The sequence below is a fragment of the Narcine bancroftii genome, chromosome 8, assembly GCF_036971445.1.
Source record: "Narcine bancroftii isolate sNarBan1 chromosome 8, sNarBan1.hap1, whole genome shotgun sequence".
NCBI lineage: Eukaryota > Metazoa > Chordata > Chondrichthyes > Torpediniformes > Narcinidae > Narcine > Narcine bancroftii.
Genome location: NC_091476.1, coordinates 84,208,860 through 84,236,493, shown reverse-complemented (window position 1 = coordinate 84,236,493; position 27,634 = coordinate 84,208,860). Strand labels below are relative to the sequence as shown.

Genomic DNA, 27,634 nt, shown 5'->3' with positions numbered 1-27,634 from the left:
CAAATCCATGAATCTGCAGTTTCAACGCTCTTCATTACTGGGAGAATTTTTAAAAATCCAGCAACAACTTCAAGTCATCGGATTCCATTATGAAGTACAAGAAATATCATACCAAATGAAGGCAGACGTGGGAGTTTTCATTCAGTTGATCGGGATCATTAAAGTAAAATCAAACTCTCCCCAATATCCTGTGCTCCTTTGTAAAGTTGAAGCAATTTGCAAATTAGTAGCAAAACCTGTATTTCACCTGTATAAATTTCAGTGGGTGCACATATTTGTTGAACATATTTGTCCGAGTTACTACCTGCATTAAAGTCATGACCAGAATTTACTGGCTGAACAATACCTAAATGCAGTATGTTTTGGGGAAGGGGGGGTGGTGGCAGCAGTGCTGAACAGGAGGGATGGGGGCGGTTGCGCTGAGTGGGAGGGTAGCGGTAGTGCTGCAGAACGGAGAGGGGGGTAGTAACACCAACTTGGTTCTCACAAGCCGATCGCTCACAGCCTGGTGTGAGGCCTTAAGCAACCAAGCCCTGGTGCTGCTGCATTCAAGATGTCCCTCCCAAGGCTTCATGTTCTCAACAGCATGAGTTCTCCTGCTCTGTTCTACAGGCAGTTTAAACCTGTACTTTGAAAGAAGAGGCAAAAAGAAAAGCAAAAGGTGGGATGTCATAGTTAGTGAAGGATGAAATCCAGCAATAATGAGAAAGGATACTGTCTCAGAAGATCAAGATGTGGAATTTCAACGTCCCGCTATGGCACTACAACACCCTTTGTGTCTAAGGACTTACAAGGCTGTGAGTACTTCTTTATCCAGAGAAGCACTCACAGACCACCCCTACATGGTTCCTACGAGGGGCCGTTCAAGGTGGTACGCCACAAAGGCATGACTTATGACCTGGACATTAGCGGGCGTGAAGTGACATTCATTATTGACCACCTCAAACCAGCACATCTAGACCTTGACTGCCAGTAACAGTGGCCACACCGCGAAAATGAGGACGCCCACCCAAAATTCCAGAGCAGGCACAGGTGCTGGACATTTCACCTCCAATCGCTGGTTCTGGGTGGGGGGGAGCGGGATGAGTGGATCCATATGGCAGTTCGCCTAAGCACAGTTCGAACCGGCTCTGAAAGTTGTGGGTGAACCACTGAAGTCAGCAATTGGGAGGGCTCCGCCTGCGGGGCAAACTGGGGGTTGGAAGGTGACTTTATTTCTGCCCCCGCACCACATGTGGGTTCCTGGGAGGAATGTTTAAAACATGCATGTGTGTGAACAAGTAAACAGTTTTCCAACTGGACACCACTCAAGTCAGTCTCCTTCTTTCTCTCGCTGCGACACAGCACGACTACAGTTTCCACTCCATCTTCAGGTTTGCTGATGACACCGTAGTAGTGGGCTGGGTCTCGAACGGCGATTAGACTGAATACAGGAATGTGATTAGAATTCTAATGGCATAATAACAACCTCTTCTCAATGCCATAAGATGAATATGATCATTGACTTCAGGAGAGCGGGCAGAGACCACACCCCTGTCGACGTTGAAGTGCTGAAGTCGATGAGAATAGAGAGCTTCAAGTTCTTAGGACTAATTATCTCCAATTACCTGCACGTCAGCACAATAGCCAAGAAAGCACACCAATGCCTCTATTGGTGAATAGACTGAAGAAGTTCAGCATGTCCCCCTCGAAAGAATACTGCTGAGTTCATCACTGCGTGGTACAAGAGCTGCATAGGAAAGATGGCCAACATAGTGAAAGACCCATCACATGGTGGACACCCTCTCTTCTCCCTCTTTCCATTGGGGAGGCTAAAGAGAATGAAAGCACACACCACAAAGCTTAAAAACAGTTTCTTCCCTGCAGCCATCAGGTTCCTGAATGAACTCCGTAATAGTACCAGCATTCTACCCTTGCTTGCTGCTAACGGATCTTCCTTCTCAGGATAATCGCATCTTCTGTAAACTATGCTCTTTTAGAGCTAACCTGTTGGTCCCTTCGCACTGTATAGTACAAGGTATTTTGTGACAAATAAACTGAAACACACTGTAGCCTTTTTACATTATGAATTTCCCATTTACAGCTGTCCTTCAATGTTTGAAGTCCGAGAGACATCTCTCACCAATTTTTTAAGCCACTTGTGATATCTTGCTCCACTTGAATGGATTCCACATCTTGATCTTCTGAGACAGTATCCTTTCTCATTATTGCTGGATTTCATCCTTCACTAACTATGACATCCCACCTTTTGCTTTTCTTTTTGCCTCTTCTTTCAAAGTACAGGTTTAAACTGCCTGTAGAACAGGGCCACTGGTGGTTTTTTTACATCAAAATGCACGGAAACCAGACCTAAGATGGCAACTCAGATCTCAAAGGTTGCAGGCTTTGGAAGAAAGTGAATTAGCCCAGAGCACCAGAGCAGGAGAACTCATGCTGTTGAGAACATGAAGCCTTGGGAGGGACATCTTCAATGTAGCAACACCAGGGCTTCGTTGCTTAAGGCCTCACACCAGTTTACTAGGCTGCACACACCATTCGTTGAGGACCTCTGATGGTACATCATCCTGCCCTCGAGCCGTAGGCATGAACTCTCCAGACACCATGAGTAGGGTGTCACATACCAGCTCTGCCAATGAAGACTTCAGATCTTCTTTGGGCGTCGTTTGTACACAGAGTAGCACCCTGGGTTGTTCGTCTGGTCCTTGGATGTGCATCATCAGGGCAGCCTTTAAGTGCCTGTGGAAGTGCTCGACCAGGCCATGTGACTGCGGGTGGTAGGCCATTATGAGGTGGAGCTATGTTCCCAGCAGGTGTGACAGTGCGGTCCACAGTGTGGATGTGAATTGCGGATCCCTGTCCAAGGTGACATTGGCCAGGAGGCCGAAATGCACCACCCAGGTGGAAATGAAGACCCTGGCGCATGACTCGGTGGAGGCATCTGCTAGGGGAATTGCCTCCGGCCACCTTGGAAACCTGTCCACCATGGTGAACAGGTCCCTCGACCCCTTGACACCAGTAGGGGCCAACAATGTCTACCTGCACATGCTCGAACCTCCACTGTGACAGCTGGAAGGGCTGGAGCGGAGGCTCCACGTGCCATTGTACCTTGCCATTGTACCTTTTACACCATCAGGTCTGGTGAACTAGCAGATGGCTTCCACCTTTGCCGGCAACGAGACAGCTCCATGGTGGGTGATGTAGTGCCCTTAGAAGTCGAGGTGGACAACCTGAATTGGCACTGGACGAGATTTATCACAAGACCAAAATCGTGCAGGTGGTGGCAGAACAGGTGTAGGTGCTGTAGGTGTTCCTTCTGGGAACAACTGCCGATGAATATTTTGTCCAAGTAAACGAATAAGAACTCCATGTCTCGTCCCACCACATCTCAATCATTGGAATGTTTGTGCTGCTTTTTTAATTCTGAGAAACTCGAAGTGTCCGAACAGCATAATCAGAGCCGTCTTTGGTACATCATCTGGGTGCACTGGGATTTGGTGGTACCCACATACAGTAACACCTTGTTAGAACGCAGTAGTTGGGGTCCAAGATTTCATACTGTGTTACAGCCGAGTCGCAGAACCGATGCATATATGTCAGAGTGCCCATGGATAATCAAACCCAAATAGCCACCTTTCCGCTACATGACAGCCCCTCTCCCTGCTGCCTGACAGCCCCCCTCCCTGCTGCTGACAGCCCCCTGGTGCTGGACCTCGGGGCTGGGGCAGCCGGTGCGGAACTACGGGGATGAGGCGGGACTACAGAGCTGGAGCGGCCGGCGCGGGACGTCGGGGAACACAGACACCCACACTATAAGCGATTCCACGGATTAATGAATCACGTTCTAATGAGGTTTTACTGTACTCGGTCTATCTTAGAGAAAATGCGAGCACCGTGCAGGTTGGCAGTGAAATCCTGTATATTGGTCATAGGAAAGCAGTCCGCTGTGGTGGCATCGTTCACCTTCTGTAAATATCTGCATGGTCTCCATCCTCCTTAGGAGTGGGGAGGTCCACAGGTCAGATCTGCGCACAATCCCCATTTCCTCCATCTTCTGAAACTCCTCTCTTGCAAGGCGGAACAGGTTAGGTGGCAGCCTGTGGGCCTGGCCCGGGTGTGGGAGTGGAGGTTCCTGCATGAGGATGTGGTGTGACACACCATGCTTGGATGTTGCAAATTCATTCCCCGAATATGTTACAGACTCCAGGTGCAGCATGGGTAGCTTGGCCTCCCCCAGGAAAATGTCTGAAATATCCTGGTATCTACTAACTGTCGCCAATTCAAGTTGACCAGCAGTGAGAGGTCTCTGAGGAAATTTGCCCCAAGCAATGGTTGGGATACTGCAGCCAGTGTGAATCTCCAAGTGAACTTGTTGGCTCCAAACCGCAGGGGTATGGTTCAAGTACCATACGTGCGGATGGCACTGTTGTTTACTGCTGTCAGCACTAGCCCAGCCTTTCTGTTCCACGTATTGTGGCCTGAAGGGGGGAGAACACAGATTTTGGCTTCAGCGTCCATCAGAAACTTGTACTTGGAGTGCTCGCCCAAACCATAAATTAGGCTGTTGAGCAACGGCCGGCTGTAGTGTTTCTGGAAATGAACAAGGAGGTTGGCAACGGCGTGCTCAAGAACCCCACCATTGGTGGTAAAATCACCAAGAACCTAAGCCTGTGTTGTCCTTGTTCAAGGCTGTGAAGGGCTGTGTGGAGCCTGGGCCTTCGGGCGTGGTGCAGCACTTATCTCAACTGGGCATCCCCCCCTGCTGCTTTGCACACCACAGGATGTCTTCACGGGTGGCCACTCTGTGGGGGTTGCTGAAATCCTCATCGGTTAGCATGAGGCGGATGTCTATGGGCATCTGCTCTAGAAAAATTTACCCAAAGAGCAGCCAGCGCCAACATGTCACTCATTAAAGCCAACGTTGCACAGTCACCTAGCCTGTCCACATGCAGGAGCCGTGCGGCTCGTTTGCGGTAGGAGAGACCGAATGTCCGGAGGAGGAGGGCTTTACGCGCCTCACACTTGTTGTTAGCCGGTGGCTAATGCAGGAAATCTATCACACAACCTGGTCGAGGGCACTCACCACATAATAGTACTTGGTGGCATCTGCAACTATCTGCCTGATTTGGAACTGTGTCTCATTTTGTTCAAACCAGACCGCTGATTGAGTCATCTAAAAGGAAGGTATAGTTTGAGAGAGACTGCACTTTGTGAGACCACTTTGTCCATGCTAAGTCCAAAATCCACTGGGCCTGTTGGGGTCACCAATGTAGTCACACTGTGTCACTGCAAGAGAAAGAAGGAGTCTGACTCAAGTGGCATCTAGTTGGAAAATTGCTTACTTGTTTGCACACATGCGTTTCCTCCCAGGAACCCCCGCACACCGCGCAGCAGAAATGACATCACCTTCCAGCCCACGGTTCGCCCCACAGTCAGAGCCCTCCCGGTTGCTGATGTCGGTGGTTCACCTGCAACTTTCTGAGCCAGTTAGCTGTACAAAACTGAGATTAGAGGGTCTATAGTAGGGGACTGAGTACATCCTGAGGAGTGCCAGTGTTGTGTGCTCATGGAAGAGATGTTGCTCCCCATCTTCACTGATTGCAGGCTGTTAGTTAGGATGTCAAAGATCCAGTATCAGAGTGGAGCACCGAAGCTTCGATTGTGCTAAATAAACTCAGCAGGTCACGCCAGATACATTGAAATAAAGGGTAAAGCATTTCAAGCCTGAGCCCTTCCTCAGGCATAAGCCAAAATAGACATGTGCCTGAATAAAAAGATGGGAGGAGGGGGAGATGAGAGGAGGAAGGGGAAGAGCAAGGAACATAGGCTAACAGGTAAGAGATCAAAGGGAGATGGGAGGGTGGAAGAGAAAATAAATCTCACCAACAGTCAGACTGACCAAAGGAGATGCATACTGATGTTCAAACAGTTGGTGGTCATCAACATTGATTCTAGATCATTTGTGTTTCATGGCCACAGTTGGGACAAAGGAAGCTCCTTCTGATTACCACTTACCATCCTACCTCTACTGTTGAATGATGCCCCGATGTAAAGCCGCATATTCTACCCCTATGCAGCTCTCAGGGTACCCACCTGAAAGAGCAGGAGGTGCCTCCGAGGCACACTTTCTCACCCTCCTCTGGAAGGGTTAATCGCTGGAGCACTGAAGTCCCCCTAGGCACCTGAATGCGGCTGCCTGAAAGTGGCTGCTAAGGAGAGGGCGGATGACATCGCAGTGATGTCGTCAGCCCGAAATGCTTAGCGCGAATTTGGAAACACAGTGTGCAGGCAGGGTATCTCGTTCTGAACACTAAGAAAGGCTGAAACCATCATCAGTATTTCTCTTGCCTGCTCTGGGTCCGCCATAATCATGTGTTTCTTCTGCTTCTCCATCGTTGCGCTTCAAATGACGTCATGTCAGTGGACAGGAGCTGGAGTGCGCTCCGAGGTGCCTCCCGTGGAGCTTTCAGGTGGACAGCGCAGCGTTTTCAGGGCTGCCCACTGAACGACGATTCCAAAGCTCTGCATCCACTTCTGCAGGCGCATTCTTGGTGGAGAACGCACCTGAAAGTGGCTACTGATTCTCTCAATTGAGCAAAACCTGGAAGAGGCACATACAGTGACAGACACAAAATGTACTCTGGGTGGGGAACTTCAGTGTTTATCACTAAGAGTAGCTTCATAACACCACTACTGACCATGGGGCTCAATTCCTGAAAGACAGACAGATGTCAAGACTTGATCTGTGGCAGAAGGGAGAGTGAGCCAACATGTGCTGAATCTATCAGTTCTCAAAAAGCTGCATGCTGGCATACTCATCTGCCATGATACCACAGAGGTAAGGCCCACTGCACTCTCCTCGTGGATATAAGTCCCGTCATCACACTGAGGACCTTGTGTTGGCTGCCTCTACTTTCAAGCTCAAAGGGTCAGACTTGGAACCAACGAACACTGGATATCAATGAAGTGCTGAAGACCATCTGCAGCAGAAGTATACATTATCAAAACATCCAACAGCACATAAGAGACTGCAGATGCTGGAATCTGGAGTAATAAACAATATGGTGGAGCATCAGTGGAGGAAAGAGAATGTACTGTCTTGATGAAGGGTTTAGACCTGCTGAGTTCCACCAGATGGTCTGCAACATCGTGGTCTGGTCCAGGTTCAGAAAGGCCAGCTGGGAGCTGCTTCGAGCTTACTGATAAACAAGCTGCCATCCAGTAAAACGACAAAGGACTATATGAGCAATGGATAGCAAAAACAGCTTGCAATAGTCACAAGATTTAAATCTCATGACTGAGCAATCAGATCAAAGCTCTGCAGTCCAGAAACATCCCCATACTTGACTCTCGCAGGACCCAGCGTGCAAATTCTGTAATCCGACATCAAGTTGAGAATGTTGGTAGAAATTAAACATCTAATAGGAGGCAACTCGAACAACATCGAACATACTCAATTCTAGTAGGACCCAGCACGCAAATATGAAAGACACGAGTGAAGCATTCAAAAATACATTCAGCCCAAAGTGCTGCTACCTGTGAAGATCCCCACCTGAAAAGAAGCCCATAGGTGAGTTAACCTGCTGGATTCCGGCCATTTTTAACCTTTCATAATATATACTCCAGACTTTATCCATGGGTAAACGACAGTACGAACACCAAGTACAGACCCTGAGTACAGGGTAATATGCACCTGGTGGTAGTCTCTGAAATCAGGGAGACGAGTCCAAAGGGTTCACTCTCAATTAATATTGTCTGAAAATACTGGATACAGCAAATGCGATGAGACCAGAAAGCATTGGGGCTACACTATTGGAGACTAATGCTCGAAAAAACTACTGATCCAACAGTCATCAGCAAATTGTTGGAGGGCATCAGCAGCACTTGGTCTCCTTGCTGAATGCCCAGTTCAGGTTGCATCAGGATTCTTCCGTTTCAGACCGCATCACAACCAAGGACCTCGGAGGTGTATTCCAGAGATGACACGAGGTTGGTCTGGCATCAGGAATACCTGGCAAAAGTGAAGCTTTGGACTCCTGTTTTTCTTGGTGACAAGAAAAATAGCCAAAGATGGAAAAGTGAAAAACCAAGAGTGAAAAAAAAATCAGAATTTATTAACATGAACAAGCCATGAAATTCGGAGTTTTTCAGCAGTATCACAGAGCAAACTCGGAGGCCCGAGGACCCGCTGCCGCCCGGGGGGCCCGAGGTCCTATTGCTGCTGCTGCCGGAGGCCTGAGGACCCGCTGCCGCCCGGGGGGCCCGAGGTCCTATTGCTGCTGCTGCCGGAGGCCCGAGGACCCGCTGCCGCCCGGGGGGCCCGAGGTCCTATTGCTGCTGCTGCCGGAGGCCCGAGGACCCGCTGCCGCCCGGGGGGCCCGAGGTCCTATTGCTGCTGCTGCCGGAGGCCCGAGGACCCGCTGCCGCCCGGGGGGCCCGAGGTCCTATTGCTGCTGCTGCCGGAGGCCCGAGGACCCGCTGCCGCCCGGGGGGCCCGAGGTCCTATTGCTGCTGCTGCCGGAGGCCCGAGGACCCGCTGCCGCCCGGGGGGCCCGAGGTCCTATTGCTGCTGCTGCCGGAGGCCCGAGGACCCGCTGCCGCCCGGGGGGCCCGAGGTCCTATTGCTGCTGCTGCCGGAGGCCCGAGGACCCGCTGCCGCCCGGGGGGCCCGAGGTCCTACTGCTGCTGCTGCCGGAGGCCCGAGGACCCGCTGCCGCCCGGGGGGCCCGAGGTCCTACTGCTGCTGCTGCCGGAGGCCCGAGGACCCGCTGCCGCCCGGGGGGCCCGAGGTCCTACTGCTGCTGCTGCCGGAGGCCCGAGGACCCGCTGCCGCCCGGGGGGCCCGAGGTCCTACTGCTGCTGCTGCCGGAGGCCCGAGGACCCGCTGCCGCCCGGGGGGCCCGAGGTCCTACTGCTGCTGCTGCCGGAGGCCCGAGGACCCGCTGCCGCCCGGGGGGCCCGAGGTCCTACTGCTGCTGCTGCCGGAGGCCCGAGGACCCGCTGCCGCCCGGGGGGCCCGAGGTCCTATTGCTGCTGCTGCCGGAGGCCCGAGGACCCGCTGCCGCCCGGGGGACCCGAGGTCCTATTGCTGCTGCTGCCGGAGGCCCGAGGACCCGCTGCCGCCCGGGGGGCCCGAGGTCCTATTGCTGCTGCTGCCGGAGGCCCGAGGACCCGCTGCCGCCCGGGGGGCACGAGGTCCTATTGCTGCTGCTGCCGGAGGCCCGAGGACCCGCTGCCGCCCGGGGGGCACGAGGTCCTATTGCTGCTGCTGCCGGAGGCCCGAGGACCCGCTGCCGCCCGGGGGGCCCGAGGTCCTATTGCTGCTGCTGCCGGAGGCCCGAGGACCCGCTGCCGCCCGGGGGGCCCGAGGTCCTATTGCTGCTGCTGCCGGAGGCCCGAGGACCCGCTGCCGCCCGGGGGGCCCGAGGTCCTATTGCTGCTGCTGCCGGAGGCCCGAGGACCCGCTGCCGCCCGGGGGGCCCGAGGTCCTATTGCTGCTGCTGCCGGAGGCCCGAGGACCCGCTGCCGCCCGGGGGGCCCGAGGTCCTATTGCTGCTGCTGCCGGAGGCCCGAGGACCCGCTGCCGCCCGGGGGGCCCGAGGTCCTATTGCTGCTGCTGCCGGAGGCCCGAGGACCCGCTGCCGCCCGGGGGGCCCGAGGTCCTATTGCTGCTGCTGCCGGAGGCCCGAGGACCCGCTGCCGCCCGGGGGGCCCGAGGTCCTATTGCTGCTGCTGCCGGAGGCCCGAGGACCCGCTGCCGCCCGGGGGGCCCGAGGTCCTATTGCTGCTGCTGCCGGAGGCCCGAGGACCCGCTGCCGCCCGGGGGGCCCGAGGTCCTATTGCTGCTGCTGCCGGAGGCCCGAGACCCGCTGCCGCCCGGGGGGCCCGAGGTCCTATTGCTGCTGCTGCCGGAGGCCCGAGGACCCGCTGCCGCCCGGGGGGCCCGAGGTCCTATTGCTGCTGCTGCCGGAGGCCCGAGGACCCGCTGCCGCCCGGGGGGCCCGAGGTCCTATTGCTGCTGCTGCCGGAGGCCCGAGGACCCGCTGCCGCCCGGGGGGCCCGAGGGCCTATTGCTGCTGCTGCCGGAGGCCCGAGGACCCGCTGCCGCCCGGGGGGCCCGAGGTCCTATTGCTGCTGCTGCCGGAGGCCCGAGGACCCGCTGCCGCCCGGGGGGCCCGAGGTCCTATTGCTGCTGCTGCCGGAGGCCCGAGGACCCGCTGCCGCCCGGGGGGCCCGAGGTCCTATTGCTGCTGCTGCCGGAGGCCCGAGGACCCGCTGCCGCCCGGGGGGCCCGAGGCCCTATTGCTGCTGCTGCCGGAGGCCCGAGGACCCGCTGCCGCCCGGGGGGCCCGAGGTCCTATTGCTGCTGCTGCCGGAGGCCCGAGGACCCGCTGCCGCCCGGGGGGCCCGAGGTCCTATTGCTGCTGCTGCCGGAGGCCCGAGGACCCGCTGCCGTCCGGGGGGCCCGAGGTCCTATTGCTGCTGCTGCCGGAGGCCCGAGGACCCGCTGCCGCCCGGGGGGCCCGAGGTCCTATTGCTGCTGCTGCCGGAGGCCCGAGGACCCGCTGCCGCCCGGGGGGCCCGAGGTCCTATTGCTGCTGCTGCCGGAGGCCCGAGGACCCGCTGCCGCCCGGGGGGCCCGAGGTCCTATTGCTGCTGCTGCCGGAGGCCCGAGGACCCGCTGCCGCCCGGGGGGCCCGAGGTCCTATTGCTGCTGCTGCCGGAGGCCCGAGGACCCGCTGCCGCCCGGGGGGCCCGAGGTCCTGCCTGAGTCCGCCTGAGATAACGGCCGCATCGCAGGGAGAGACAGCCAGCCGAGACTGGGCCTGCCCGCACCGCTGCCCGAGCAACGAACCCAGGCCGCCGTCGCCAGGCAAACCCCGGCAGCCCGCACAGCCCGACCGTTGGCAGCCGAGCCCCGGGCCGGGAGCGGTCAATGAGAACTGTTTAGTGTATTTCAGAGTTTAATACACACCTAAAAAACCAATAGTCTAAACACTAACAACTGTGAACTCCATTGCAGACATCTCTCCAGTCTTAAAAAATTTTCTACTGGAACTTTTCTTTCTGATCCTCAACCAATGCTGCACCCCGTTTACTCGGCCGCGGCAGGAGTAAACGCATGAAGGCCGATTCCAGGGTGCACCATTCCATAACTGGGGACAGCGGTCGTAGATCTCCAGAAATGGTTCGACCTAAAAGGAGAAGCAGGCCTCTTCAGCCCGGTTAAGCAACCTGCATAGGAGAAGGTCACTCCGATATAAAATCTACAACCCAAGGACCTCGCAGCCACGTCCCAGATTGCTTGTCCACGGCACACGAACCATGGGTGTAAAGGGTGGGGCCAGTACTGCGCACACTGCACTCCACCTAAAACCTCCTTTGCGCAGGCCCGAGGACAGGTCCATGTCCTCCCCCTCAAAAGATGCACACAAACTCAAGCTCGCATGTTGGAACATCAGAACCATGCTAGACAAGGCTGACAGCCACCGACCTGAACGTCGGTATGCCCTCATCGCACATGAACTCCTCAGACTCGACATCAACATAGCCACTCTCAGCGAAGTCCGCCTTGCAGATGTAGGCAGCCTCCAAGAACACGGCGCGGGCTACACACTCTACTGGTCTGGCAAACCTCAGGCTGAATGATGCCTATCTGGTGTTGGCTTCATGGTCAAGAACTCCATTGCCTCCAAACTCGAAAACCTCCCGACAGGCCACTCTGACCGGATCATGTCCATGCGACTCCCCCTTCAAAACAAGTGAAACATCACTCTCATCAGTGTCTATGCTCCAACCCTTCAGGCGGAACCAGCAGAAAAGGACAAGTTCTACACTGATCTGCGCAACCTCATCCAACACAGCCCTAGAGCCAACAAGGTTGTCATCCTTGGCGACTTCAACGCTCGCGTCGGCAAAGACTCAGAAACCTGGCCAGGAATCCTTGGTAAGCATGGTGTCAGCAAGTGCAATGACAACAGGTGCCTCCTGTTGGAACTCTGCACAGAACAGCGGCTTGTCATTACTAACACCCTTTTCCAGCAGAGAGACAGCCTGTAGACTACCTGGATGCATTTCCGATCCAAACACTGGCACCTCCTGGACTATGCTCTGGTGCGAGGAAGAGACAAACGAGATGTGCTCCACTCCAGGGTCATGCCCAGCGCGGAATGCCACACTGACCACCGGCTTGTTCGCTGCAAGCTCAACCTTCACTTCAAGCCAAAGTTCAAGAACAATGGAGCCCCCAGAAAGAGGTTCAATGTTGGAAACTTGCAGTCAGACGTAGTGAGAGGAAACTTCCAGGCAAACCTCCAAGCAAAGCTCAAGGATGCAAACTGCCTCACGGACACGTCTCCTGAAACCCTCTGGGATCAGTTGAAAATGGCCAAACTGCAATCCACTGAAGAGGTACTGGGCTTCTCCTCCAGGAAAAACAAGGACTGGTTTGACGAAATCCAGGAGCTGCTGGCAAAGAAGTGATCTGCCCACCAGGCTCACCTTGCAAAGCCCTCCTTGCCAGAGAAAAAACGAGCCTTCCATCTCGCATGCAGCCACCTTCAGCGCAAACTCCGGGAGATCCAAAATGAGAGGTGGACCAGCCTCGCCAAATGAACCCAGCTTAGCGCCGACATTGGCGACTTCAGGGGTTTTTATGAGACACTAAAGGCGGTGAACGGCCCCTCACCCCGTCCAAAGCCCGTTGCGCAGCTCAGACGGCGAAGTCCTCCTCAGCGACAATATCTCCATCCTCAATCGATGGTCAGAACACTTCCAATCCCTTTTCAGTGCCAACCGCTCAGTCCAAGAATCCGCTCTGCTCCAGCTCCCTCAACAACCCTTGAGGCTAGAGCTGGATGAGGTCCTTACCCGGGAAGAGACATATAAGGCAATTGAACAACTGAAAAGTGGCAAAGCAGCAGGTATGGATGGAATCCCCCCCAGAGGTCTGGAAGGCTGGCAGCAAAGCTCTGCATACCCAACTGCATGAGTTTTTCATGCTCTGCTGGGACCAAGGAAAGCTGCCTCAGGACCTTCGTGATGCCATCATCATCACCCTTTACAAAAACAAAGGCGAGAAATCAGACTGCTCAAACTACAGGGGAATCACGCTGCTCTCCATTGCAGGCAAAATCTTCGCTAGGATTCTCCTTAATAGACTAATACCTAGTATTGCCGAAAATGTCCTCCCAGAATCACAGTGTAGCTTTCGTGCAGAGGAACGACTGACATGGTCTTTGCCCTCAGACAGCTCCAAGAAAAGTGCAGAGAACAAAACAAAGGACTCTACATCTCCTTTGTTGACCTCACCAAAGCCTTCAACACCATGAGCAGGAAAGAGCTTTGGCAAATACTAGAGCGCCTCGGATGCCCCCTCAAGTTCCTCAACATGGTTATCCAACTGCACGAAAACCAACAAGGTCAGGTCAGATACAGCAATGAGCTCTCGAACCCTTCTCCATTGACAACGGCGTGAAGCAAGGCTGCGTCCTCGCACCAACCCTCTTTACTATCTTCTTCAGCATGATGCTGAAACAAGCCATGAAAGACCTCAACAATGAAGACAGTGTTTACATCCGGTACCGCATGGATGGCAGTCTCTTCAATCTGAGGCGCCTGCAAGCTCACACCAAGACACAAGAGCAACTTGTCTGTGAACTACTCTTTGCAGACGATGCCGCTTTAGTTGCCCATTCAGAGCCAGCTCTCCAGCGCATGACGTCCTGTTTTGCAGAAGCTGCCAAAATGTTTGGCCTGGAAGACAGCCTGAAGAAAACTGAGGTCCTCCATCAGCCAGCTCCCCACCATGAACACCAGCACTCCCCCCCCCACATCTCCATCGGGCACACAGAACTCAAAACGGTCAACCAGTTTACCTACCTCGGCTGCACCATTTCATCTGATGCAAGGATCGACAAAGAGATAGACAACAGACTCGCCAAGGCAAATAGCGTCTTTGGAAGACTACACAAAAGAGTCTGGAAAAACAATCACCTGAAGAAACACACAAAGATCAGCGTGTACAAAGCCGTTGTCATACCCACGCTCCTGTTTGGCTCCAAATCATGGGTCCTCTACTGGCATCACCTATGGCTCGTTGAACGCTTCCATCAGCGCTGTCTCCGCGCCATCCTCAACATTCATTGGAATGACTTCATCACCAACATCGAAGTACTCGAGGTGGCAGAGTCCGCAAGCATCGAATCCATGCTGCTGAAGACCCAACTGCGCTGGGTGGGTCACGTCTCCAGAATGGAGGACCATCATCTTCCCAAGATTGTGTTATATGACAAGGTCTCCACTAGCCACCGAGACAGAGGTGCACCAAAGAAGAGGTACAAGGACTGCTTAAAGAAATCTCTTGGTGCCTGCCACATTGACCACCGACAGTGGGCTGATATCACCTCCAACCATGCATCTTGGCGCCTCGCAGTTCGGCGGGCAGCAACCTCCTTTGAAGAAGACCGCAGAGCCCACCTCACTGACAAAAGACAAAGGAGGAAAAACCCAACACCCAACCCCAACCCACCAATTTTCCCTTGCAACCGCTGCAACCGTGCCTGCCTGTCCCGCATCGGACTTGTCAGTCAGCAACGAGCCTGCAGCAGACATGGACATTACCCCTCCATAAATCTTCGTCCGCGAAGCCAAGCCAAAGAAGAATAGAGCGAACATTCATATAAACCACTTTTACAGCAATAAATTACAAATTTTTTTTTAAAAACAGTGAATACAAGGCAAATTAAGAGAGACTATTTCCAAAATGCAGCACAGAAATATTCCTGTACTTCAACACTTTTCAAAACAGTGCAAGTCCTTGTCCATGCTGACCATTAAGTATCCATCCATACTAATCCAATCATTATTAAAATAACTCGATCCTTTTTCCCTTCATGAGTTTTTCCATTTCCATTGATAATGTCTGTGTTCTAGCTGTTAATAAATGTCATTTTCTAAACATTCCTCGAAGAATTTCCCCTTGAATTCCCTGCTACTACTATTATTGATTATATTCATGACCAGTAACAAAAGTAAAAGCACTCAAATGCTGATAATTCAAAATAAAAACCAAGTGCTGGGAGCACTCAGTAAGCCCCGCAGTCTGAAATGTTAACTCTAGCCACAGACTCTGCTTGACTTGATGAATGTTTGCAACACTTTCTGTTTTTGGTTACACGACCCATTATTTAGTACTCAGATATCTATCAGAATGTATCACATCATCTTCACATTCCTCCTCTTCCATCTATGCAAGAGGAAAGAATTGAAACTTCTTTAGGCCTTCCTCTTGTAAATCATTTTGAGACCCTTTTCTGTATACATTTCATAAGACCACTGTTCCATGCATGACCTAACTATTAATCTGTTAATATACAATCACGTGCAGACATCAAGAGGAAATATGTCAGGGGTGAAAACACAACCTGAATGTGAAATAGAATTCATCCTCAGTTCAGTGATTTTAAAAATCTCTTGATTTCTCCACAGAACCAATCACTGCATGAAGACAGTTAACCCTTTTGGTATATCACCCATCAAAAATACATAAGGGTTTTATCACTCAGTTCGCAGTCTTCCTTTCAAACACCATACCCAACTTTGATTGAGTTCAATTCTCGGTGATTTCAATACCCATGTGTGCTGTCCAATCAAACCTCTTGTAAGCGAATTTATACACCTAGTTGAGTCCTTCAGCTTGGAACTGCTTCCAACAAGACCCACTCACAAATTAGGACATACACTCAACCTAGTCCTGTCATTCAATTTATCTATTAACAACCTGGTATTAATTGATTCCTTTGTGTCGGACCATACAGCAGTCACTTTCAACCTAGCCCTGCCTCGCTCCCCAAACAAACCTAGTCTTCCTATACACTATCTATACACTATCTATACACTACATTAACTTGCAGACCACGAATAGGTGGTATTAAATATAGCTGTCCAAATACTACCCTTCCGCACCTCAACATGGAGGAACTTTCAGCCCTATTTAATACCACCTGTTCTTCTATTCTGAATACCATAGCCCCACTCAAGGAGAAAAAACCTAAGCTCAAGACTGCACCTTGGCTCAATAATATCACCAAAGCCCTGAGGAGGGAGTGCAGGAGAGCCGAAAGTAAGTGGAAGCAAGACAAACTACAAATTTCCCTGAAAATTCTGAAAAAAACAACCTGCACATATAAAGGCCAAAAGAACAAAATACTTTGCCAACTAATTTCCAACAACTCCCAAAATCCCACTGTCTTGTTCAATACCATCAACTCAATCATAAGTACCGCACCTAACGCCAACTCTGTTGCATCTAACCTGGACTGTTTTTGCCCAATCACACTACCTACCCTTAGAAAGACTGTTTGCCATGAAGCCGAAAGCCTGCCCCCTCAACATTATCCCCAACCCCCTCCTGAGGGATGTTTTCGATACAGCAGGTCCTACCATCCTCTCTATTGTTAAGTTTCTTAGCCACTGGGACAGTTCCAATTTGCTTCAAGCATGCTGTTATCCAGCCCCTCCTGAAAAATCCCACCAAGACCCCTCCACACCTAAAAATTACAGACCTGTTTCTAAACTGCCATTCCTATCAAAGGTCCTCGAAAAAGTTCTTGCTAGCCAATTGTTGCTCTACCTACATCAAAGCAACATATCTGAAAAATTCCTGTCAGGTTATAAGGCCCACTACAGCACAGAGTCGGCCTTACTATTGACCTGCCCTTTGCCACTGACTAAGGAAGCTCTGCCATTCGAATTCTCCTCGACCTTAGTGAAGTGTTTGGTAGGATGGATCACGCCTCTGGTAAAGGGTCGGTGTTGATGGCACGGCCCTGAACTGGTTTAAATCCTATCTCAGTGATAGGACTTTCTCAGTCAACAAGGGCAAATTTTCATCCTCGTCTGCTACTCTTTCCTGTAGGGTCCCATAAGGGTCTATTCTGGACCTCATTCTCTTCTCCTTATACATTCTTCCCCTCGGCCACATCATCCAAATACACGCCATCTCCTTCCACTGCTATGCTGATAACACCCAGCTCTATCTCCCCTTGAAGTCTAATAACCAAGCAAAGATAACCAGCTTCAGTGACTATCTGGAGGACATAAAGTACTAGATGGCTCAAAACTTCCTGTAGTTAAACGAAGGCAAATCTGAGATTATCCTATTTGGCTCCCCAATTTCACCAAAATTATCACCAAAACTCCTGGCAACTTAGCCACCCTCATTAAATTACACATCAAATTCCTTGATGTGATATTCAATTCCACCTTCAAATTTGACAAACAAGTCAATGCAGTAGTAAAAGCTGGCTTTTTCCAGCTTCGTACTATTGCCAAAATCAAATCATTCCTGACACTGAAAGACCTCTAAAAAGTTATCCATGCCTCATTTTCTCCCATTTAGACTACTCTAACTGTCTTTACATGGGAATTAGTCAGTCATTATCCCATCTGCAACTGGTTCAGAATGTGGCCACAAGGCTCCTGACGGAGCCCAGAAGAGGGACCATATCACCCCTATTCTCACCTCCCTTCATTGGTTGCCGCTATGGCTCAGAATATATTTTAAAATCCTTCAATGGACTAGCCCCCTCCTACATCACCAATCTCCTAATGCCCTACTCCACTTCAAGACCCCTCAGATCAGCTAATTTAGGGAGCTTGGTTGTTCTGCGCTCAAATCGCAAACTCAGGGGAGATCATGCCTTCGCAATAGCAGGCCCCCAAACTGTGGAACAATATTCCTCCCTCCATCAAATCAGCCCCTTCCTTTAACTCTTACATTCAGGCTGAAGATGTATTTTTACTCACAAGCGTTTTGAGATGATTGTTGATTGTTACCATGTTGTATGTACAATTCTAAACCTCGGGGTCCCATTTTATACTTCACCTTTAACAGCTGCTTAAATTAAGATGTAATTTATGATCTGTACATCACTTTGGTCAACGGGAATTGTTTTAAATGTGCTAATATAAATAAACTAAGCTAACGATAGTATAGTTCCAGGATTTAACCACACTGAGCAGTACACCTATTAAAACTAATATGCTTTTCTTATTTTTCCAGAGTTACAGTTCTTAATTACCTGCCTTAACAAATATTTTATCATATCACATGCACTGTATTTCAGGACACATTAATGCAGGTTAAAACAATAACTAACAGTCAATGCAACCTTACCTGACAGGAGACCTGAATCAGAAACACAAGGTCCTTGGTGTCAGCACCATTCTTGCTCACATCACTTTGTTCCTCTGTTAGCACCAGCTATACAAAGACATGAAATCAAGTACAGGGAGATGGATGGGAAGGAAGAGAAATAAAAAATAATTAGGTCAACAGCAAATAATTCAGAAATAATGCATGAGAGCCGAACTGATATTGTAGCCTCCAATGTGCTTTGTACCTGAAACTAAAGGTGCAACAATAAAATAGGAGAATGACACGGCAAAAGACAGGAGGAAATTGGACAGAATTGGAAGAAGGGACAGGAGTATAGTAGAGATGGGGAAGGAAAGCAGGGTTGACACTTTGGTTTGATTAGTGATGACATAACCCAGCTGATTAATTAGACAACTCGTCATTCTGCTATTTCCAACTCGATTCAATCTCCATTTGACAGTAAATTCAGAAAGTTAGACTCACACAGGTTCAATCCAAAGTGTTAATATATTTAAATGGTCTACACACGCACACTTCTGCAGACTGTTATAAAAAACGCATTAAAAGAATGATCACAGTCATTTGCTCACACAAATCTTCTGATAGCTATTCCAATTTTAACCCAGAGGAAAATAGGGTTTACACATCTTCACATTTCACCCCAAGCTTACTTTTGGGAAGAAGGGTCTGTTCTTGGTGTTAACTATGGAAGACCACAATAATATCTGGATGACCTTTGTGAAACAGGATTTAGTAAAAGGGAAAAGCTCATGGATCATGTCAAGTGTCTGTTCTAACAATGTGCATTTATTAGTTAACAAAAGGTTCTCTCAATAACGTGGTGAATGATCAAAGCTCCATATGCATCGAGCAGCTCCCTTTTCAAAGGGGAGAATCCCGCTACATCCTTGCACTTACCCTTTACTAACAATGCCTCACTCACAATATGCAGACCAGCAGAGGTCTAGCAGCTCTGGGCTATGTCCAAGTACAAACTAAAAGGTAGAACAAGTAATATATTCATCCTCCATATGCTGGTACGAAAGGCAAAAGATCAATCTGTAAACGTCCGTCGCCTGTATCAAGCAACCTTCATGATGTTCATCCGGATCGTTTATAACCCGTGGCTGAGCTCCCCGTTAACCCATTTCCGCACTGCCCATTTCATGCTCAATTTGCTTAGCGAAGGCAGCTGCTCTGTAATAGCTGGAGTCCCACAGGACGAGGAACGACAGCATGGAGCTTGGAAGCAGCCAAAAGCAATACAGGAATACGTGCAGCAATGATTTGCCTGCCAGACATTTCACCGCTCAAAGAACTCAATGGAGACACGAACAGTTCACGTAAGAGTCTTTATCCAAAACATGACATTTGCTCATTAAGTAAAAATGAGGCTTGCCTTCTGAGCAGACTGATTGTGCGTGGAAACCCATTAACATTGGGACTGAGACAGAATCACAAACTGTAAATTCTTTTTGAACCAGAAAGATGGGAGATTTGTTTAGTCCTAACATTTTTATTAATTATTTTCTTTTATTTACTGGGTAGGAGATTATTTCAATTGAGCAAAACACTCCACTTATATAAGCTAGTCTCAGCTTCCGGTAATGGATTTCATGCTGCCTGTCTGCTCCTTCTCCTCCCCCACCTCATGCACAAACTGCTTATGGCATAGAGCTCCTCCTTACCTCCCCTAGCAACTCTGCATTTAAAGTGAAATCCAACAAAGGCACTCATTTCAAAATACGGAACTGGCACCAAGCAAACAGCCCTGTTTTAAAGGTTACCCAAAAGTGAACCTGAGATTTAAAATAAAGTTGAATCAGTGTGGGCAGAGAATGAAAGACACTTAGAAAAGCTGAATCTGTCTTCATGTGACTGTTCGCCAGCCACAAGGCATGGGATCTCAAGCAAACCCAATTAAGCCTTTCAGATCAACTGTCCATAAAACTAAATAGCACAAGGTGTGTTGACCACAGTGAATGAATTGCCTGAAACTCCAGATACTCTGATTCAGAAATCTCAGTCACTTGCCTCAACAACCTGATATGTAATTTAAAAGAGGGGCCTCCAGAGGGTCATTGCCACTGAGATATTTCAAAGTCAGTGATGCATTTTACCCCTGAGCTTAAGAACCATGAATTCACTGGAAACGTTATGCTATTTCTTACTTGCAACTCAGTTACAAATCCATAATCTACTACGAAACACAGGACCCCTGTGTGATCACCAAAGAGATGCAGAGCTACTTGGGAAGTTAGCTGAAGTAAGAATAACAAAATATTTCCTTCAACAAAGGGCTCTGGCCTGAAACATTGATTATATCTAGTTGCCTTCCATGGACACTGCAGGATCTACTGAGTTTCTTCAGCACTTATGTGAATGTACAAATATTTCCTTTCACTGGATCACCGAATTGCATTTATATCCTGAATTTTAATAGCAGTGTTATCCAACAATTAACATTTGGTCTTTGCGTGATAGTGTCTGTGAAACCACTAACCCATCCCCTAGTTCAGACAAAGATAATCTGCACAGAAAGCTGTAAAGTCTGTGTGTGTGTGTGTGTGTGTGTTTGTCGCTGTATGCGCGTGTGTGTGTGTCGCTCCATGTGTGCATGTGTGTGGGGAGGTCTGCATGCATGTGCTTGTGTTTGAATGTGTACGTGTTTGCATTGTTTCAGCATTAATCTATTACAAGTTCCCGTTTTAGTAAAATGAGATTATCACTATAAGGGATAGTATAGACAGGAGGGAATGAATGGCGGCTGCAGGGAAAACAGCTTTTTGAAGCAACTCTTGTGGCCAAACATTTTTGTGGAATTTAGAGCAAAGCCAGCTCTGTAAATGACTGGGCCTTTTCAGTGGTTTGACCTGTGCCAGGAGGGCCTTTTGGAAGCAAAGTGCTTCATTTTGATTATGACTAACAGTGAAAGTCACTTGGAGTCACTCAATGCCCGAGTTTTGGAAGCTTCGTGGAGGCCGCCCAGTTTGAGTCTTGCCTAAAAAGGACCAGGAGTGTGTGACCATGGCTCGTGTGAATGGACATTTCTTCAAAGGCCACGCTTGGTGAGTCTGTAGCAGCCACAACTCCAGTCTCCCCATCAGTTCAATGTTAATTCTAGGCATCAAACCTCAAAGGGCGACACTTCCACACTGAATTAAAAAGACTGAACTTTGAAGTAACACACACACACACACACACACACACACACACACACACACACACACACACACAACCTCAAAGGCCTACGCCTTAACACAGAATTAAAAAGACTACTTTGAACGTATACACACACACACAAACCTCAAAGGCCTACGCCTTAACACAGAATTAAAAAGACTAAACTTTGAAGTAACGTATGCACACACACACACACACACACACAACCTCAAAGGCCTACGCCTTAACACAGAATTAAAAAGACTAAACTTTGAAGTAACATACACACACACACACACACACAAACCTCAAAGGCCTACGCCTTAACAAAGAATTAAAAAGACTAAACTTTGAAGTAACGTATGCACACACACACACACAACCTCAAAGGCCTACGCCTTAACACAGAATTAAAAAGACTAAACTTTGAAGTAACACACACACACACACAAACCTCAAAGGCCTACGCCTTAACACAGAATTAAAAAGACTAAACTTTGAAGTAACGTATGCACACACACACACACACAACCTCAAAGGCCTACGCCTTAACACAGAATTAAAAAGACTAAACTTTGAAGTAACACACACACACACACACACACACACACACACACACACACACACACACACACACACACACACACACACCTCAAAGACCTACGCCTTAACACAGAATTAAAAAGACTAAACTTTGAAGTAACACACACACACCTGTGCATAGCTTGGGACAGATTTAGTGTTAAGGATAGTTTAAGATTAAGAAATAAAAAGTGTTTTGCTGCTCGTTACACACGATTCATTACAAATCCAATACTCAGTGCTTTACTAAAACAGTGATAGTCAAAGCAGATGCATATTTGGATTTTGTTTTGACATTTGCAAGTAGCAAAGTGATTAGAAAATCAACTCCTGCCACTCCTGGATTGAGAGAATGCAATTTGGGATAGTTTTTATTTGAAGCGACATGCTCTCAACCCTTTTTATTCTATTTGTAATGGTACATTTCACACTGCCTTTCTGCTTCTCCCTCCTCCTTGCAGCACCCACAAGTCACACTTGGCATTGAGCTCTGGTAAGATCACCCCCTGCAACTCCTGACTTAACATAAAAATGCAAACAAACAACATATCAAGATGATCAAACACTTTAAAATAAGGAACTGACTCCAAGTCAACAGTCCAGCTTTAATGCTGCAATAAATTGCCTCTGGTCAGGCATCCGCTGGCCCAACAAGCGTGACTTCTTCAGTGAACGGAACCCAAGGACCTGTGGAAAGGGACTGACAGAACATGGAAAGTTTTTCCATTTTACTTAAAATAGGCCAAATTGTAAGCACCCACCAATGAAACACCACAAGAAATTCCTTTGTTTGCATGAAGGCCTGGTTTCTCCAATCTCACTTCAGACCAAAGACTGAATTCTCTGAGATGAACAAAAAAATCTGCACGTGCTGGGGTTTCATGCAGTGCACAAATGTACTGAGAAACTACACCAACACCTCCTCTATCACCACTATTCAGGGTTCCAAACAGTCCTTCCAAGTGAAGCAACACCACCTGTGAATCTGTGGCTTTTTCCTCCATTCGGTGCTCCCAATGTGGCCTTGTTGAGCGCCTTCACACTGTATGTTGCCACCACAAGGACGTCCCAGTACCTAATCACTTTAATTCCACACCACAGCCTCAAGCACTGTCAAATTGAGGCCACGTGGCAAATGGAGAAACATGTTTTATTCCATCTCAGAAATCTCCAACCAGACAGCATCAATATCCACCTCCAATATCTGTTAACCCCCTCCTCCAGACCCTCTCTCTTTCCCCATCCTTCTGTCTCCCTTCCTCCAGCTCCCCGTCCCCTTCCCTTTCTTCTCCGATCAGAGAGCTATCGTTTTTAGCATCTGCCCTCCCCTCCATCACTTCTCAGTGTCCTTCTCTTCTACCCTCCCATCTATATCCACCTATTACCTGTCAGGCTGTGCTCCTCCACCTTCCCCCACCCTCCCCCCATCATTTTCATCAGGCATTTTCAACATTCCCGATGAAGGGCTCAGGCCTGAAATGTTGACAGCTTTTTACTACCTATGAACACTGGGTGACCCATGAGTTTCTCCAGCAATTTTATGCATTGAACTACCCAAGATCCCCAGTCATCATCTTCATATACTGTAAAATATCCATTATCTGACACCTATGGGATCGTGGAGATGGAAATGCAAATTTTCTGATTGACTGAGGCTCAGTCTTACAATAACTAACTAACATACCTGCATTAAGAATACACTATTTAAAAGGCAAAAGACAGTGCAAAATGTAAAGTAGTTTGAAAAAAAATCAGTATTGTAGACTTTAACTATGTAAAGTTCACTTTAATCAAGTTATTCCTGTAACTTACAAAATTTACATTTAAATTTGAACCCCCGTTGGTCGCTGGTACTGTAACAGCATTGTGCTAACTGCTACGCAAACAATGCTGTCATCATAATTAACCCTACCCCCCCCCCCAACCAAGTTTGCAGATAAAGCCTTACCTAATACTTAAATATAGACTATTACGAGGCAAGGATAAGGAGACATTTTGGGAGAGTTGCCACAGCGGTGAGTGGCATCGATGGGCTCTTCATCCTGGGTACTACAATTTTATTCAAACACAACTTTATTCATACAGCTGCTGCAGGCGGGACACAACCATGGCACTCCGCTGGCTGAATGCTTGCTCCCAATGGGTTGTGTGTGCTTCAGAGAACATTTACATTTATAATTTTAAACTTCATTTATTCTCATTTATTTTATCTTTTTTTATTTATTGCCTCATTTTGCCCATAGTTCCAGTTTCCGGTTGATTGATAGTGGGGATTTTACTGCATTACGTTTTTCCAATCTATTATATTGTTAAGGGCTAATCATCCTTGAATGCAGTACACACACTTTTTTCATTAAACAGATCACAAGACTGCATGAAGAGAGTGAGGTACCAAATCTAGGCTATGAACAAAGATCAAATATTGTCACAGCTATGCAAAGAACAGGACCTCTTTTCCACATCCTATGTAGAGAGCAAGTGTCAGTGCAAGAAATCATCTGCATTAAATATCCTTCCAATGAGAGGGAGAAGAGGGAAATGTCTAACTCAGTGGTCTTCAACCTTTTTCTTTCCACTCACATACCACTTTAATTATTCCCTATGCCACAATTGCTCTGTGAATATTGAAGGCGATATGTGCGTGGTAAGAAAGAGTTTGAAAACCACTGTTTTAATCATCCCTCATTGACTCATTATGTGCACGGTTTCAGAACTCTAAAGGAAATGGGCCAATTACATTTTTTCCTCAAGCAAAATATTTCAGTAACAATTGGGTCTAGAGCAGTGCTTCTCACCTTCCCTTCCCACTCACAGACCACCTTAAGCAATCCTTTACTAATCATAGAGCACCGATGGCATAGGGATTACTTAAAGTGGTCTGTGAGTGGAAAGAAAAAGGTTTAAAACCACTGGACTCTTAACTGATGAATATTTCTGCATAATATCCTCAGGTTTCATGCTGGCCAAAGCCATCCTGATTAAGGCATCTCGAGGTTAGTCACAGCCAACATTCCTTCTCAGTTACTGTCAATTCCACAGCAATCCATTTACCAGAGTGCAGTTGGTATGCCATCAACCCTGGAACTTGAGTTGGAGGAAAAAATGCCTAATCTGCTTCTTTGTTAACCTGTAACATTGCTTGGTGTTAATTATTTATGGCTCTGTCTCTAGAGAAAAGAAAAACACAAGAGTTGTGAACACGTGTCAACTCGTCACACAGACCAGCCTTCTCTCCATCGACTCAGGAAAGCAACCAGCAGATTAAAGGAGACGTTCCTTCCTGGTCACACTCCCTCAGGCATGTCTGAAATTATGCTCCCCCAAATTGACGTCACTTTCTTTATTCAGATTCTTGAATGGATTTCCCATTAGTACAAGATGATCCCTTGCTCTGGTTAACTGTACATTTCGCTTCAAAACTGTCTTACAGGACACCACACCCTGCACTTTTGTTTTATTGTAAAACTATGTTTTTATTCTTGCGCTTACCTGCTGTACTATGTATAGGTTGACTTGCATGGATAGCACGCAAAACAAGGTTTTCCTGGTATTTTCAAGCATATGACAATCACCAATTCAATTCGTAGCAAGCATTCATCACTGGGGTTAAAATACCATGTGGGCAATCCATCCAATGTGTTGTCTCAGAATCAGATTACAAGCTTTCAAAGGTTGGCATCTACCAATCCAATCCCAAAGCATCAGGGATTGAGCATCTTCCAAAACTAAATAGCTTATTAAACTGTACCTCCATAAAGAAATTGACTATATCTGTAAATGTGCATGATGGTTATAAACTGTTGCAGTTCACGTGCATGACATATAAAAGGTCACTTACTCAAAGGGGCATTCATGCACACACTAAATCAGGAAGTAAAAACAAATAGATCTGTGCAAGTCCAAATAATGAATAGGCCACCCCCTCAACTCTAACCCAGGAGAGCAGCCTACCTTTGACATTGGATAGGAATAGCATGGAGAAAAGGTTCCACATACAATCCGAGTGAAACACAAAAATGTGCAGATGCTGTGAGTGTAGTAAAAACAGAAAAATGCAAAAGGAACTCAGCAAGTCTTGCAGTTCTTGAAGAAGGGCTCAGGCCCGAAACATTGGTAATATACCTTTAGCTCCTATGGCACTGTGAGACCTGCTGAGTTGCTCCAGCATTTCTGTGTTTTCCAGACACATTCCAGAAAGAATACAGATAAATCATATTATACTCCCTGCCCCCATGACTCATCTCCAAGATATCCAAACTGAGAATGTAGAGCTTTCATTTTTTTAATCGAAGGAAAACTGTGCCTAAAGATTCAGTGTTTATCTCTTCTCTCCGTTCCTGTCAATCAGAAAGTAGCTCTTCAGCTTTATCTTTATGTATGTGCAGTACGTTTCTGATTATTAAAAATGCCTGGGACCTGACCTATCTCGGCTATCCAGATTTTTCGCATAATCAAGAAATTTCTTTAAGAATCAGCAGAACACTTGAAACCACGGTTAAAAAACAACAAATAACAGAAGGTTTTCCAAGCATGAAATAATGTTTAATTCCGTTTTATAGACAGACATAAACACTTTCTCCTTTCCTTGTCGCTGACATTGACAGTGCTACCTGCAGACCTTTTGCCATTGGAGCTATATATTTGAACAGTATTCGAGAGCTCTGTTGTTTCCAATGGCACTAACCGCACGTTAGACCCACACTTGAGTATCTTTCTTTCTTTGGCTTGGCTTCGCGGACGAAGATTTATGGAGGGGTGATGTTCACGTCAGCTGCAGGTTCGTTTGTGGCTGACAAGTCCGATGCGGGACAGGCAGACACGCTTGCAGCGGTTGCAAGGGAAAATTAGTTGGTTGGGGTTGGGTGTTGGGTTTTTCCTCCTTTGTCTTTTGACAGTGAGGTGGGCTCTGCGGTCTTCTTCAAAGGAGGTTGCTGCCCGCCGAACTGTGAGGCGCCAAGATGCACAGTTTGAGGCGATATCAGCCCACTGTCGGTGGTCAATGTGGCAGGCACCAAGAGCGTTCTTTAGGCAGTCCTTGTACCTCTTCTTTGGTGCACCTCAGTCTCGGTGGCCAGTGGAGAGCTCGCCATATAACAAGATCTTGGGAAGGCGATGGTCCTCCATTCTGGAGACGTGACCTACCCAGCGCAGTTGGATCTTAAGCGGCGTGGATTCGATGCTGTCGGCCTCTGCCATCTCGAGTACTTCGATGTTGGAGATGAAGTCTCTCCGATGAATGTTGAGGATGGAGCGGAGACAACGCTGGTGGAAGCGTTCTAGGAGCCATAGGTGATGCCGGTAGAGGACCCATGATTCGGAGCTGAACAGGAGTGTGGGTATGACAACGGCTCTGTATACGCTAATCTTTGTGAGGTTTTTCAGTTGGTTGTTTTTCCAGACACTTTTGTGTAGTCTTCCAAAGGCACTATTTGCCTTGGCGAGTCTGTTGTCTATCTCGTTGTCGATCCTTGAGTATAGTGAGTAAAAAAAAAATCAACTTTTCTCAAATTATGACGTCATGTCTCAGCCATAAAAACATTTGGATATTCGAGAATTTTGGTAGGTCAGTTTCCAGATAATCAGAAACGTGCCTTATTAACAATGAAAATGCTCATATGCCAAAGAGCCAATTCAGCACAAAGGTTGAAGGGTGAAGCATCAAGCTAATTACTATCATGCTCTCACCAGAGGAACGTGGTCAGAAGCTTCTCTCCACTGCAATACTCAGTCGGA

The 27,634-nt window shown here is 48.5% G+C and overlaps 1 protein-coding gene across 11 annotated transcripts in view; it reads right to left on the bottom strand.

Annotated features, from left to right (window-relative positions):
* arhgap32b (Rho GTPase activating protein 32b) overlaps positions 1-27,634 on the bottom strand; it is a 618,422-nt gene that overhangs the window by 249,976 nt on the left and 340,812 nt on the right. For all 11 annotated transcript variants that reach the window (XM_069894391.1, XM_069894400.1, XM_069894389.1 and 8 more), the window contains one exon: positions 18,176-18,262. In XM_069894391.1, the coding sequence (XP_069750492.1) occupies positions 18,176-18,262 (87 nt within the window). The remainder of the gene's footprint in view (positions 1-18,175; positions 18,263-27,634) is intronic.